The sequence below is a fragment of the Jaminaea rosea genome (assembly GCF_003144245.1).
Source record: "Jaminaea rosea strain MCA 5214 unplaced genomic scaffold BDZ90scaffold_2, whole genome shotgun sequence".
Classification (NCBI taxonomy): Eukaryota; Fungi; Basidiomycota; class Exobasidiomycetes; order Microstromatales; genus Jaminaea; species Jaminaea rosea.
Genome location: NW_020289976.1, coordinates 348,028 through 362,198, shown reverse-complemented (window position 1 = coordinate 362,198; position 14,171 = coordinate 348,028). Strand labels below are relative to the sequence as shown.

At 59.1% G+C, this 14,171-nt stretch overlaps 4 protein-coding genes across 4 annotated transcripts; 1 reads left to right on the top strand and 3 right to left on the bottom strand.

Annotated features, from left to right (window-relative positions):
• Positions 1 to 1,189: 1,189 nt before the first annotated feature.
• Positions 1,190 to 4,380, bottom strand: BDZ90DRAFT_108527 (DUF1929-domain-containing protein). The gene is made up of 2 exons (XM_025503210.1): positions 3,358 to 4,380; positions 1,190 to 3,275 (listed from the first exon to the last, which is right to left on the bottom strand). The coding sequence occupies exons 1-2, from the start codon at positions 4,014 to 4,016 to the stop codon at positions 1,334 to 1,336; spliced, it is 2,601 nt and encodes an 866-aa protein (XP_025364031.1). The 5' UTR covers positions 4,017 to 4,380; the 3' UTR covers positions 1,190 to 1,333.
• A 1,248-nt stretch (positions 4,381 to 5,628) lies between these two features.
• BDZ90DRAFT_230293 (hypothetical protein) lies at positions 5,629 to 6,408 on the bottom strand. The gene is made up of 2 exons (XM_025505419.1): positions 6,259 to 6,408; positions 5,629 to 6,159 (listed from the first exon to the last, which is right to left on the bottom strand). The coding sequence occupies exons 1-2, from the start codon at positions 6,392 to 6,394 to the stop codon at positions 5,990 to 5,992; spliced, it is 306 nt and encodes a 101-aa protein (XP_025364030.1). The 5' UTR covers positions 6,395 to 6,408; the 3' UTR covers positions 5,629 to 5,989.
• A 436-nt stretch (positions 6,409 to 6,844) lies between these two features.
• Positions 6,845 to 8,384, bottom strand: BDZ90DRAFT_230291 (hypothetical protein). Its single transcript, XM_025505418.1, has one exon. The coding sequence runs from the start codon at positions 8,086 to 8,088 to the stop codon at positions 6,919 to 6,921; it is 1,170 nt and encodes a 389-aa protein (XP_025364029.1). The 5' UTR covers positions 8,089 to 8,384; the 3' UTR covers positions 6,845 to 6,918.
• A 654-nt stretch (positions 8,385 to 9,038) lies between these two features.
• On the top strand, positions 9,039 to 14,168 carry BDZ90DRAFT_108503 (hypothetical protein). The gene has a single exon (XM_025503209.1). The coding sequence runs from the start codon at positions 9,084 to 9,086 to the stop codon at positions 14,097 to 14,099; it is 5,016 nt and encodes a 1,671-aa protein (XP_025364028.1). The 5' UTR covers positions 9,039 to 9,083; the 3' UTR covers positions 14,100 to 14,168.
• Positions 14,169 to 14,171: the final 3 nt, after the last annotated feature.

Genomic DNA, 14,171 nt, shown 5'->3' with positions numbered 1-14,171 from the left:
CCCTATCAATGATCGTCAAGGATGCCCGCTCATAGAGGCCGTCATCTGCGTCAGATCCATCCTCGATTCCCCCATCTACTCGGCTCCACGTTCATCCCTGACATCAGTCAACAACCAGCTCTCTCCCAAGTCATCCATCCTGCGAATCTCACGCCTACTGGCTGCTCGCCATCACGTCGATAAGCCCGCTCAATCGGCAGCAAGAACAGTCAAGTCAATCAAGGACGTCGAACCTCGCAATGCGTCACGAAAAGAAAGAACAATCTCCCACCAACACTCCCCTACGCTCTTTTACACTCCTCCCATTCTCTTCCTCATCGAGCAGGAACGGTGGGGGAGAACAACGACACCACACTTCTTGTAGCACCCCGACCCGGCCCTACCTTTTGACTTCATTACGAGCGAGCGGCGCCTGCGTCCTTTGGCTTGACCTCTTTGTCTTTACCCCTTTTTTTGGCACACGTGTGCTCTCACCTCGCAATACTCTAGTCATTTATCACTCTCTACCTTCTTGCTACGATGTGAATTGTGAGCTCGCCGTGCTCATCTTGAGGCAGTGCGATTCGGTTGGGCATTGTTGTTTGGGAGCCGAAGGACCTCGAGGACGGCTCCCGCCGGCTCGACGAGGGTGCACCGCAGGTCCGCATGCCTGGGCTAAGCCACAGGTACGGGCGGGCGCATCATGGCCCTTCCCCACGCCCGGCAATCATCGTGCGCTGTCAGGCTGAGTCCCACGGTTGTCAAACATGAGGGCTGTGTGATGAATCAATGAAGGAGGGCACGTCCCGTCAAAGCAGGCTGAATGACTGAGCTGAGGCGAGCATCAATTCCCTCGAAGCGGGATCAAGCGGCCGAATCGCGAGCAAGGCAAGCAGCGTCAGAGGCAAAGATAGTGTCCATTTCTTAGGCATAGGGGAAGCTATTCGTGAGGCTATCAACTCGAAAGGGACAGACACCGAGGTGAAGGGAGAGACGACGTGTGAGTGGGGCCGACTAGCTGCCTGGGCGCTCGCGCGGCTGTAGCGGTAAGATGAGGGATGGGGCATTGAAAGGAGGGGGACCTACGAAGCCACCGTGAAATGAGTGATGGTGGGAAGAACGTGAAACAGAATCCAGAGGAGTGAACGAGTCGTGGCGGCGTGGCGTGGCGTTGAGGATTGATGATTGGTGGATGGGTAGGCGAGGTGCTGCGAGCTGCGCTGCGCTTAGGTGTGAGAGGCGTCGGCTACTGCGCTACTATGATACGGTAGTTGAGGATGAATGGCGAGCAAAGAGAAAGGAGAATTGGACTTGCGAAGGGTGACAAGAGACGAGATCAGGGCCTCTCGGCCAATCATCTTCGCCCTTGGCTGCCGTAGCTGTACTGCGACGCATGGTGCGATCCCTGGTTGTAGTACTGCGCCGCACCGCCGTCAGATCGGTCCATGTTGTCGCGGTAGTAGTCCCCGGCATCGCCACCACGGTGCTCTCCCCATCCTTGCGACGCATAGTCCCCAGCACCGCCCAATGTGGCCGCATCCTGGCCAAGCGGCGAACGAGTCGCTGTATTCCGCGGCGAGTCGTAGTAGGGAGTGTTGGGCCCACTGACGTCCTGCATGCGGTACGAATCGTACGTCGCGAGGCTGCCGCGCGTCCCGGCTCCAGGAAACGCGCCTACTGAGCTTGCGGGGGTATTGACACGCTTGTACTCGCCGCCAGCTCCCCCGTCACGGTAGCTCGACTGGCCATACACTGCTCCACCTGCTGCGGCTGCTCCACCTGCTCCACCGTAGCCGCCAGCGGCCTTGGCCTTCTTGTTCGACTGACGGCGCCAGCAGAGGAGACCAAGAAGGATCAAGAGGATCAAGGCTGCAGCGCCAACGGCAATGCCGACAATCTTGCCAATGCCGAAAGACTCAGCGCCAGACTCGTCAGGCGTGGCGTTGTACTTGGCATTGGTGACCGAGGCAGGGAGTGAGGGCTGAGTGCCTGCAGCAGCAGCGTAGTTGAATGGGACGGGGCCGCCCGCTTGGCTCTGGCCGATCATAACGTACTTGCCCTTCGACGGTACGCCGTCGATGGTGACGAAGAGGAGAGCAGGTCCAGGTGGGAAGAGGTTGACGTTGGTCGGCATAGGCATGACGGTGTACGAGACCGTGCCGTCACCATTGACGGTGAAGGAGTGCTCGAGCTGCAGGGAGCGCTGGTTCATGTTCATGGCGTGCGTCGAGTAACCAGGGCGAATGACCATGATCTTGGTGTTGTTGGCCTTGTAGTTGGCAGAGTCGCCCATGAAGTTAGAGTCCATGTTGAATGTGAACGTCTTGCCGCCGTAAAGGATGTGGTCAGGCAGGCCAGTGGGCTCGGGTCGCGTCTTGAAGTAGTACATCGGGTACCACTTCTCGAGCTCGTACGTCGTGTTGAATGCGCGAATGCCTGCAATGGTCTGAGGCATCGTCAGGGCGACGTCCATGTGCGGGTTGGAGCCACCGACGAGGACAGAGCCGTCGGGCAGGAGGAGAGCAGTGGAGTGGTAAAGACGGGCAATCGGCGACGAGCCAAAGCCGTCACGAGTCAGGCGCGAGCCCATGGGCTGCTCAGGATCGTAAAGGACGGGCTGGTAGGTGGGGTCCTGGCTCATCGACTCGGTGTAGACCGTCTGGCCGTCTGAGGTGTTGAAAATGTTTGTCCAGTCCCAAACGAAGCCGTCATTCGTCTTTGCACCAGCAGAGACGTTACCGTATCCAGCAGTACCCTTCTGCGCACCGTTGACGATGACCATCTGGCCATTGGGCAGGTGGATAAATTGACCCATCGTGCGTGGCTCAGGGAGCTTCTCCTCGGTGACGTATTTGGCGTTGGGATTGTCACTGCCGTCTGAGTTGGAGGGTGTGATCGACGAGCAATCGTCCGACGCAGCGGTGGTGAGAGCGTTGAAGCGAGGAGCGGTGAAGTCACCCCACAGAGCGTCCGTCGTAGCAAAGCCACCGCAGAAGAGGATCGTCGGAGTGTACTTGTTGGCGGGCGTCAGAGGGAGCATGGCCGTAGCACCAGAGGCGGGGTAGACACGGACAATCTGGCCAGGCATATCGTCGAGGTCGGTGTACGAGTCATCGTCTGGCTTCCAGATCGTCGTCGAGTAGTTTGCCTGCATGAACATGTTGCCTGAAGGGAGGAGGTACATGTGAGGGTACATGTTGAGACCGCTCGTCTTGATCATGAACTGTGCCGTCTTTTGCGTGCCCTTTGAGGGGAAGTACTCGTACGTTGGGTTGGATCCACCTCCGGAAGTAGCGCTGCGGGCGTGGCGGGGAGCGATGGGAGGATGTGTCAGCGCCTTGCGAAGGTCTCTTCTCACTAGACGCGCGGTGTACTCACCGGTCAATGTTGGGGTAATTGCGGTTGATGTATCCGCCGCCAGTAGCGCCGCCAATGAGAATGATGGAGCCATCGGCCATCGTCTCCATACCAGGGTACCAACGCTGCGACTGCATGACGTTTCCTCCAGGGTTGTCACTCCAGCTGATCGAGGCATTGTTGGCTCCAGAAGCTACGGGCTCCATGATACGGAGAGCTTTGCGCCCATCGTAATCGCCGTAGGGCTGCGCTGATGGAGGCGCATCGGTGGCGATGGCTTCACCACCGTATGAGATGGCCTGATTACCACCAGCAACCACCCACGAACCGTTGCCGAGGGTTGATCCTGAGGCACAGAAGGTGTTGGTGTTGACGTCGATGACGTTGACCGAATTGTCGTTGAGGTTAAGGATGGAGCCCCATGCTGGCTTGTTGGAGCCAGGCACCTTGTCGCGGTTGTTCTCGACCTTGTCAAGAATCCAGACGTAGTCCTCATTGATGAGACCGAGCATCATCGCAGATGCTTTTGAGTTCTCGACAATGGTCTCATACTGGCCAGGGCAATTGCAGCTCTTGGCCGCTGACTTGCCCGCGGCCGATGCCGCTGGCGCAGTGGACAGGGCGAGGACAGCCGCGGTAGCTGCGACGGCTGATACGATACGTGATGTTGATGAGATCATGGCGAAGAAAAACGCTCTGTGTGTGTGCTCGTGGTGGTCGTGGTGGTGAGGTGGATGGCTCCCTCTAGTCGTCGCTGGGGCAGCGAAGGATGAGGAGGGGGAGAGAGAAAGAGGGGCTGCTGGGTGGCGAGAGCAAGCAGCACTGCCTTGCAATAGGGTGGAGCAGCGCGCGGACGTGGGGTGAAGAGACAAGGGACCCAAGAAAAAGAAAGTAGGAGTGAGAGAGTCGTGAAGTTGTTGCTTGGAGTGGGGTTTTGGTGGTGGAAAAGACAAAGGTAGCCTCTGTCTTGGTCGTCTCAGGCAATCTGTCGAAAAGAGGCAGTGGTGTGAGGGTCGTAGTTGAGAAACGCGAGTCCCAGTGCGAGTGAGAGCGGCGGCGGCCGTGTGTCCAGGGCAAAGCAACAGGCAAGAGCAACCAAGCAGGCAGGCAGGCAAGCAGGCAGGCAGGCCCGGCGACGCTGGTTCAGGAGACGAGGGGTGGCGGGCGAGCGGGGCGGCTAATGCCTGGCTGGCTGGCTGGCGGGCGGGCTGGCGGGCGCTGACGGCGTCCCTCGGAGAGAGTCGACATCGACGACTGACTGCGCGCCTGCGCCCGCGCCCGGTGCTCTCTTCAGCTCCGTTCGTGACTGCCTGCCTTGGCCGCCGTCGCCGCGCTTGCTTTGCTTGTTCGTCGCCTCATTGCCGGCGGACTGCTTTCGCTCCTGCAGTGCCACTCTGAGCCTGCTCGCAATGGCCCCAGCGCGGGTTTACAGTGCGATGTGCCCCCTGGGGCCTCCTCGCCTCAAGAACGACGCCACGACCAACGCTGCCAGTTGGCTGCGACTTGGCTTCCGTCTAGTCGGGCGACATGCGTGCCGTATCACCGGGAGTACGACGACGAAGACGGCCAGACGAGACGAGGACAAGCCGATCTTGCAGCGTCGAACTCCAGGAAGACAGACTGCAACGGCGATCAAGAAGAGCAACGATGTGGCCAATGACGGCAAGACGCAACAAACGCCTGCCGTAGCAGCCGTAGGGCCGCTAGTCACGGCCGCCGGCTCAGCGCGAGCTCACACTATCAAGCACAAAGTGCGTGTCCGTCGACGTCCGAGGTCAGTTTGGAAAAAAGGGGTGAGGGAGACGGCGATCTTGCGGGGACTCAGATCGTGGATCGAAGTTTCTTCTCGCTACCGCGTTCAAGTCAGCCAGGGCTCAATCGAGCGAGCTAGCAACAGGCGCTCGTGAATACCGGCCTGAACCCTGGCAGGCTTGCGCGCTCTAATTGTCTCGTGTCTGCTTGTCTCACCAGGCATTCCAATCGGCACATCTGCTCGTCGAGCAAGGCGCATGTCTTGTACTGAATGCTATAGTAGCATTCGCTCTGCCTGTCTCGCGCCTATCATGAGTAAGCCGCACCCTAGCACTTGACATACTGTCGGCCAAAGCAGCATTTCCGTGCTCCCTCTGAGCATGGGTGAGTGAAGGAAAGGCCCGACGAGCGAGCGGCGTGGCGTCCAGAGGATGATAGACTAAAGGTCCGTTACAGCTGCATCGATGTCGGTGCTCTTCGTATCTGCAAGGAGAGACGGGAGGAGACGGGACCCAGCCCCGACCACGCCAGATGTCAGTCCAATGTGAGGCTCGGTCTGAATTAGAAGCTCGAGCCAGAGTCAAAATCGCGGCCAGAGTCAAAATGGCGACAGGATAGCGTTGGCTCGAGGCTCATCGCTCCAGGCTCGAGAATGATGATGATGAGTGTATTAGTACAATAGTAGACGAAATGGCCCGAGGCAGAGCGCGTATATTCGGGGACGAGTAGAGCAACACGAGAAGCCATCTCCGTCCAATCTCCTCCGCATATTGAGACAGCTCCTGGAAAGATCCGTCTCTGTGACAGCTCAGATCCGTGAAGCGGTCGAGTCTGCATCTTCATCGCTGCCACGAGGAGGCAGATGATCTTCTTCCCTGGCTACTTCAGAGAGCATCGCCCTTTACGCCTCCTCTCCACTTTCCTGCTGCTGCTGCCCTGCCTGTTGCCCACTCGCATAGCTCTGATCGACGGGGATGCGGACGAGCGTGTCAGGTACCAGTGTCGCAAGCCTCTCTTCCTCCTCGTCTGGGTCGGCGCCTTCTGTTGGTCTTGTGCGGTCAGCGACGGATGCTGCGTGAGGAGAAGATGCAACGGGCGCACGAGGGGGTCAGCTTCGATGGCTCTCGACTGATTTCAGCATCGTTGGCCAGCTGGCTCTGTGACTCTCACCCTGTGCTACCTGAATACCACGAAAGACCGTTTGCCATGAAGCCATCACTTGCGCGGCGCCTGTCGCGGCGGGAACGATGTACAAAGGGGCACTGATCAGCCGATCCTTTCTCGCAGCATCACCCAATGCGTCCATTGCGCAGTCATACTCACTCTCGCCACCCTTCCTGATCTGATCCAGCCCCTCGCCCATCTTCTCCAGCTCCTTGACCAGCAGCGCACTGTAATCCCTGAGCTGCTTTAACCCCTCCAGCTCGGCCTGCTTGGCCGCCAGCCTCGCAGCGGGGCTCTGCGCTGAATTTGCTGATTGTGACGATGATGATGATGCGCTGCCTCCGGGATATACGGAGGGGCGTGCACTTGTTGATGAAGAGGGCATCACGGAGGGTCGTGACATAGTGCTAACGAGTAGGGAGGTAGTTGGGTAGTGAGGGTCGGACGGATGCAAGTCGCTGGACGACGAGATGGACGGACAGAGCGAGTGATGGTCTGCTGCAGGCGGGAGCGCGTTGAGCAGACGCGTGTGGCGCCCAAGGCCCGCCTGCTTTAGCGTTGCCTCACCATGGCAGCACCACGGAGTACAGTAGCTACGACTGTTACATTGAGACGTTCATCTGGGATGTACACTCTGTTTCTGGTATTGTTTCGCCGCAAGCGCCATCACTCCTCGTCATCTATCCGCCACTTCTCAACAGTAACGTTGCGCTCCCCCGCCTTCTTAACCACCTTATACCTGCCCAACCTGAATTCCTCATACGCTCGTCCCGCATGCCTCACCGCCTGGCGATGTCTAGGCAGCTTCGAAGCTCTCACAGCACTCTCTCGATCCGTCCAAATGCACGTTGCAAGGTTGTCGCCGGTCTCCTCATCCGGCTCCCCGTACCAGTATGCAAGAAGCCCGCCACTTCGTACCGCTTCTTCGTGGGAGAGACGGTCTGCCTCGTACAGATTGATAGACTCTGAACCCGAACGACGGCGAGAGAGGAAGAGGACCCCGTACCAAGTGCCTTTGATGTGTTTTGGCAGCGACAGCGATGACCAATTGAAGGAAGATGTGAGGAGGGAGACGTCAGAAGCTTGGTCGGCGACGAATGGGCACTTTGATCTGTCTGTGACGCCGACCGACAGAGGATGAGGCGCTTCTGTGGCTCTCACTCCCTGCAGTAACTTCCAATTGCTCAAGTAGTGCGCGGACGTTGTGTTGAATTGGTGAAGCGCAGTCCACAGGTGACGACTGGCTTCATCGATCTCAGGCAGCTGAGCGCGAGTGTAGAGCACACGCGTCCCAGAGGAATAGCCTGACTTTTCGTGCAGCGCCGACGAGATCCATGGTGCGAGGTAGCTGTTGTCATCATCCTGCCTTCCCGCTGGCTGCGCATAACTGGATTGCAGCTCGAGTGGCGTTGGCGTGCCTAGATGGCGTGGGGGCCGAGATAAGATAGGCATGCCGGATGTATTGCCGTCATAATGCTCGAAGAGGGTGCTAGAGCTGACTACCTCCTCTTTAGATTGCTCCGGACCGTCAGACTTCGGGAGGCGGGCCGTCTCTGTGGACGAGCCTCTGCGTTCCTTGGCAAGATCAGCTTGGACTTGGCTCGAGGACGAGCAAGCCCAGAGATGGCGGACCTCGCGGGATCGACCGCGTCGCTCCTCCTCGGGGCGTTGAAGAGCCGTGTAAGAGGGGCCTGCCGCCATCGACGAGCTCAGCGGCTGGAAGTGGACGGTGCCATTGCGCTTGGCTAGCTCCTGCCTCAGGCTCACGTAGCTGGGTGGGCGAGCTGTAGGATCACCCCACGACGAAGAAGGGCGGTACGAGCTACCGTAGGACATCGCAGATGATGTAGACGTAGGAGGATGGGATACTTGACACGAGACTACTCTGAGCGACAGTGGGCACTGCTGTCTTCACTCATTTAAGACCGTTGCGCCCTCTCATTTGCCTCCGTCGATCCCGAGTCTTTGCTTTGCCTTCGTGACTCGTCTCAGCGATCGTGGAGATCATGGCGCCATCATTTGCTCTTGTCACTCGGATCAGCCTGTTCAGCTTGTTCGCCGCGATGAGAGGGTCAGATCGTTTGGTGGCGACAGAGGCTCGAGCGATGCCAAAGATGCCACGGTGAGCGAGATCGCGCCATCGCTTCTCGGTGATGGCGAGCCGCCGTTTGCCCTCCCGCGTCACTCGGCCCGCTGCAGATTGGCAAGCTGCACCCACGTGGTTGCGAGGCGGACTGGGGCCCGTGCCGTCCAACACTGCCGTCCGCCGCTACACGATGAGCCAAGGCCAAGGCGAGCCCACTTTCTCGCGATCCATCCATCCTCAGACCAACACCAACTCAGACCGCCGGTCTCGCATTATTCTCATCACCACGCTGCGGCTGCGTGGCACTGGCCATGTCTCAGCTTCTCCTTGCAGACCTCACCTCGCTCTCCAACGAGTCAAAGAGGAGATGTCCTGAGGCAAAGGTGGCTGCAGACGCGGCTCTGACTGCGCTGCGCGCCGACTTTAATGCTACTCTGACGACCTGTAGACAGGGACCTAACAGAGATGGCAGCGTTAAACGGCCTAGTGGCCCGAGCGCTTTCGCTCGAGGCTCATCAATATCTCAGTCTGCGGACGTCCTCAGCGAGGATGAGAAGAAGGAGCTCTTTGAGGGTAACTTGCTGCTGCGTCCCATCTTCTTTGCTTGCAACTCAAAGACGCACTTCAAAGTAGCTGGACTCGGCGTCGCGCTGCTACAGCGCATCGTCGCGATGAAGGTCGTGCCAGATGTGGGTCATGAACACGAGCTTCACAACTTCGCAGAATCACCGCTTAGCTGACCAGCATGCCGACATCCTGTCTCCCCGCTGCGCAGGCTGCCATCGGTCCGGTCCTCGATCTCTTGACTCCCCTACTCGCCAAGGGCGACGTCGACTTGCTGCTCAAGCTGTTACAGACCTTCTCAGCACTGCTGTTGTCATATCCGTCAATACATGGGCCGCTCCTGGCGCTCACTCTGCGTCACTGCCTCCAGCTGCAGAGCAACAAGGTCCAAGTAGTGAGCTCCACAGCCGCAGCTACGGTCCGCCAAGCCATCATGATTGTCTTCGAAAAGGTCGTTGAAGAAGATCGCGTACTTGACGGCATCAAAGAAGGAGGTGAAGATGCAGCTGTCGCCGCGCCCTTGGCTGCAATGACGACCGAGGTACCAGGCGAAGAAAATGTCACGCTTTTCCCCTCATCGGCAGATGCATTCAAAGCCTTCTGCGACCTCAATGCGCTTGCACAGGACGAGGCGGCTGACTTCCTGGAACTATCCTCACTCCCTCGTACCTTCACTCTGGAGCTCATCGAATCAATCCTCACCAATCACACCGCACTGGTCCGCAATCACCCAGAGCTCCTACATACATTGCGCGAGTCGACGTGCCCGCTACTCATCAAAGCCCTCAGCGAGAAGCCAGCATTTCCTACTGCGCTACGTTACATGAGGTTGCTCTTCGTACTACTGCGCCAATTCAGCGCCGACCTGGTCATCGAGACCGAGATTCTCGTCAGCATCCTGCTGCGCTTTGTAGCGCCTAGCGCGGATCCGCAGCAAGAGGCCGTCCCCAAGTGGCAGAGGATCATCGCGCTCGAAGTCACTCGATCTCTCTGTTCTGACAGCATATTCCTTCGGAACCTCTGGGCCTGGTTCGACGGCAAGGACTCGCCAGCCAAGGTCTTCCTGAATCTCGTCGAGGTGCTCAAGGCAGTAGCCGAGGAAGGCGGGACCGCTATTGGAGCGAGTCGCAATGCGTCTGTGACCAGCCCTAGGCAAAGCATCGATCGCAGGACATCTGGCGCCTTTAGCCTGTACGAAGCCGCCGCAGGAGTTGCCAACGCAATGCTCAGCGGCAGTCAGGACAGCGCAATTGGCAACCTCACTCTGTCATCAACGCCACCGCTGCAGTTCATCGACCAGCTGGAAAAGGCAGAAGCACCCAACGCCCCAGCGACCTACGCCTACCTTCTAGGTCTGCAGTCCCTCGTCCACGTAGCGCAATCGCTGGCGCAGCACATCCTGCCAGCCTACTCGAGCTTCGTCAATGCCAGGTCATCAGGCGCCCGGCTGGCACCCCCGAGACTCGACTTCCAGCAAGTCGAGCAAAAGCAGCGTCGTGACCTTCTCAACTGCAAAGCAATGGTGTCTCAATCCTCCAAGACGCTTCGCTCCTCCTTGTTCTTCCTCCTCTCTGCCCAACTAGACGACTCCCTCTTTTGCGAGGTGTTGACGGCGGTGCGCAATTGGACAAATGTTTGCGGCGTGCTTGGAGAGGACGAGGCTAGGAACTCGTTCATTGCTGGCATCTCGTCCATAGCTCTACCCCAGCAGCTCCCCGACGATGATCCCAGTGCACCTGAGATAGGCCTTTCAGAACGCAACCTGGCAGCTCTGCGAGTCCTGGCGCATGTCGCCACCTACCTCTCTGGAATCCTGGACGGGCACTGGCGTCCTGTGCTGGCAGCCCTATGCGACGCAGAGCTTCTCATCAAGAGAGCAAAGGGGCGGCGAGAGAACGTACAGGGCAATATCTCCCAGGATGACGATAAGGCCGCGGGACCCATGAGCCCCAGAGCCAGCTCGAGTACCGCCGTCTTTCAGCCTGGCTTTTCGGTCGCCTCAACGCCGACAGACTCTAAGACGGGCAGACCGCAGCTCCTCGCCGGGCTCGACTTCGATAGCCTGTTGCGTGAAGTAGCCAACTGCTTTGAAAACACCACTTCCCTCGACGGTGATGCCTTTCAAGCCTTCCTCGAGGCTCTCTGCGATCTCTGCGATGCTTCGGCACGCCAGGCAGCAACTAATTCATCAGCGCCACCGACGATGGTTCTGTCGACGCCGACGAAGGATCGCCGGCCCTCTGGAGCAGCGACCTCCGGCCAACTGCAGAGACCACTTCGCGATAGCGTCCTGTCGGGCTCCATCTACATGCTCAATCTCGACACTGTGCTGCGTCTCAACGTCAAGCGACTCAACGAGAGCAGTGAAGAGCGCGGCTGGAGTCAGGCGACCAAAGTGCTGCTCGATCTAGCATGTGACTCCAACGTCCGGCCGGTCCTCCGCACTCAAGCCGCAGAAGCCCTCGCTGCGCTGCTTCTCGCCTCCATGGGCACAGAGCACGAAAAGGCAGAAGCGGAAGCCTTGCAACGCCGGGTGTTTGCGCCTCTGCGCACGGTGAGCGTCCTCAACAAGGATGTCTCGCAGCCCGCCGTAGAAGTGCGCAAGGTCGGTGTTGAGACACTGCGCAAGATCCTTGAGACTCACGGCTATGCGCTGAGGTTAGGGTGGGACGACATCTTCGAGACCGCAATCGCCGCTTGTCATCGTCCTTCGCACGACGCAAATGCAGCCAGGATGACACTTCCCCTCGTCAAGACGGCGTTCGCTGCCACGCAGCTGATCTGCAACGATCTTCTGGCAGCACTGAGCCTCGATCAGCTTCTGCTTGTCATCGAAGCTCTTCAAGGCTTCGGCTTGGCAGAGGATATCAACGTCGCGCTCACGGCCAGCAGTGCTCTGTGGAGCCTCACAGCAGAAATTGCGGACCGCTCCTCGCCCTCGTCGTCCACATCGTCCTCTACCACCGCTGCTCCTGACTGTCTCCCGCTCTGGCTTAGGCTCCTTACAGCCTTCCGCCTCATTGCCGCAGATGGCCGGGCCGAGGTACGTGATGCGGCCATCTCTGGACTCTTCCGCGTGTTGTCCTCGTATGGGCAGATGCTCGACTCTACAGCATGGTCGACAGCGTTGCGTAAGGAGGTCTTCCCTCTTCTGGACGCTACCGCTGCAGCTAGCGTCGCGCCGAAGTCACCGCCTGCACCGACAATTGGCGCATCTGAAGCCGACACAGCCTCTTCGCCCTCTCGCACTCGTCGCAAATCGTCACTGAGTCGACCGAGTCAGGAAGACCCCGCTGCAGAGCAGGCCCAGCAATGGCAAAAGACGCAGTCCGTGGCATACGAAGAGCTTGCGCCGGTCGTCAGCGCCTTTCTCTCTTCGCGCCTGATAGCCGCAGAAGACTTTGTCGAGCTGTGGGACACACTTTTGGCAAAGATCAAGTCGAGCTTCCTCGCCGGACCAGCCCTCGTCTCGCAGGCATCCATCGCTGCTCTCCGTACCATCTTGTCATCTCAAGTCGACGCACAGAACGACAAGATCCGCTATGCTTGGCGGCAAGCCTGGTTGACCTGGGCGGGCATGGCCGACAGTCTTGCGTCGGCCCCCACAACTTTCTCGCACCCCAATCTGCTCGCGTTCGGGGAGACCTTCTCCGAGCTCTACCGCTGCCAGCCGGAGAGCGTAGAATTGGAGGCAGTACCACGGCTGCACCTCGTTGAGACGTACGCGGGGTCCGGGCAGGGCATCAATGACGTTGACAAGTTGACGCCTGTTCAGGCTGCGACGCGCGACATTTTGTTCGCGCTGAACCACCAGCCTGGCCTACCTGCAGCACTGCTTCGCACGATTGCTGAGAGGATCTCCTTGCCCTTCACGCTGCTGCCCTCGGCATCAGGGGCCCAGCCGCAGCAAGGTTCGAGCTCGCAGCGTACGTACATTGCCGCCCACAAAGAAGCAGTGCGCGACGCCATCAACCTTTTTAGCAAGCATAAGCACGAAGCGGATACGTATACCTCAGGCGCCTTCAACGCCGTCCTAGCGGCTCTGGCTGTACCCATCAAGCTGCGCTACGATTGTCCACAACCTTATCGGTATGCGCCGAAGGACCTGGCCCCTCCTCGCCCTCTCTGGCAGGAGGCCACCCTGGCTTTCGCCTCGATGTGCCCTGGAGCCTGTGATTTCCTTGATGAAGCGAGCGAGCAGGACCTGCCCGACGAAGATTTGGAAGGTATTTGGCGTCACCTGCTCGCCGTCTACCAGGCAGCTTTCGACGGCGACTGCTCAGGCCACGAAGAGGACCAGGAGCGAGACGGAGCTTTCGACCTCGTCATCCTCTGCATCTTTGAGCGACACGTCTGGCCCGTGTTGGGGAGTAAGCGCACACCTGCAGCCATCGTGGAGCAGTTCGCCGTCTCCCTCGCTCGTGCGAGTCGGTGCCACGAGGAGAGTGCAGCCCTTGACCGCGACCCACCCCAATCATCCAGTAGCGGGCAAGCGGAAGTCTACGAGCTCAACGGTCCAAAACTGCCCTCAGGTACCGTCCTGGCTCCGCAGGCGACGTCGCGGGAGAATTTGGCCAAAGCCTGCCTGAACATGCTCTTTCTTATGTGCTCGAACTCCCTGCTTCCCGGCATCGAGGACAACGAGGAGCGCAAGCGTAGACGACATCGTGTCGCGGCCCTGTCGCTGCCCGTCCTCCTTCGACGAGTCAAGGCAAGTCTCAAGAGCTACACAGCAGACGCAGCGTTGCTGGGAAGCGCCCCTTTCCCGCGTCTGAGGGACGAAGAGGCCTACCTCATCCTTTCGCACCTCCTCGATCTTCGTCTCCAACCAGAGACACTCTCCGCCGCGAAGTCGGGGGACGCGACACAATACCTTGAAGCACACTACTCTGGCGAAGAGCAGCAGGGCGAGGCAACGCTGGCCTCATTGGCGCATCGCACTCCACTCTCGCACCTCTTCGCCCTGCACGGTACCCTCCTCGACGTAGTTGCCCTCAGCTGCGTCGCTTCAGCGTCCCCAGTGAGCGGGCGCGGTCCGCTGCTCCATCACATGCCGCAGGGCTTCGACTATGGGGACACGAGCCTCCTTGGCGGAGGCGATCTTTTCGGCGGTGATCGCCGAGATCGTGGCCAGCCGAGGAGGATAGCGGACCTCGCCAGGGATTGCTTGAACCTGCTGTCTGAGTCGTTTGAGTAATGGATGGGCGGTCGGCTGCTCACTGGACTCTATTGTATATTCGCATCAACAACCTCAGTACCATCGTAATCA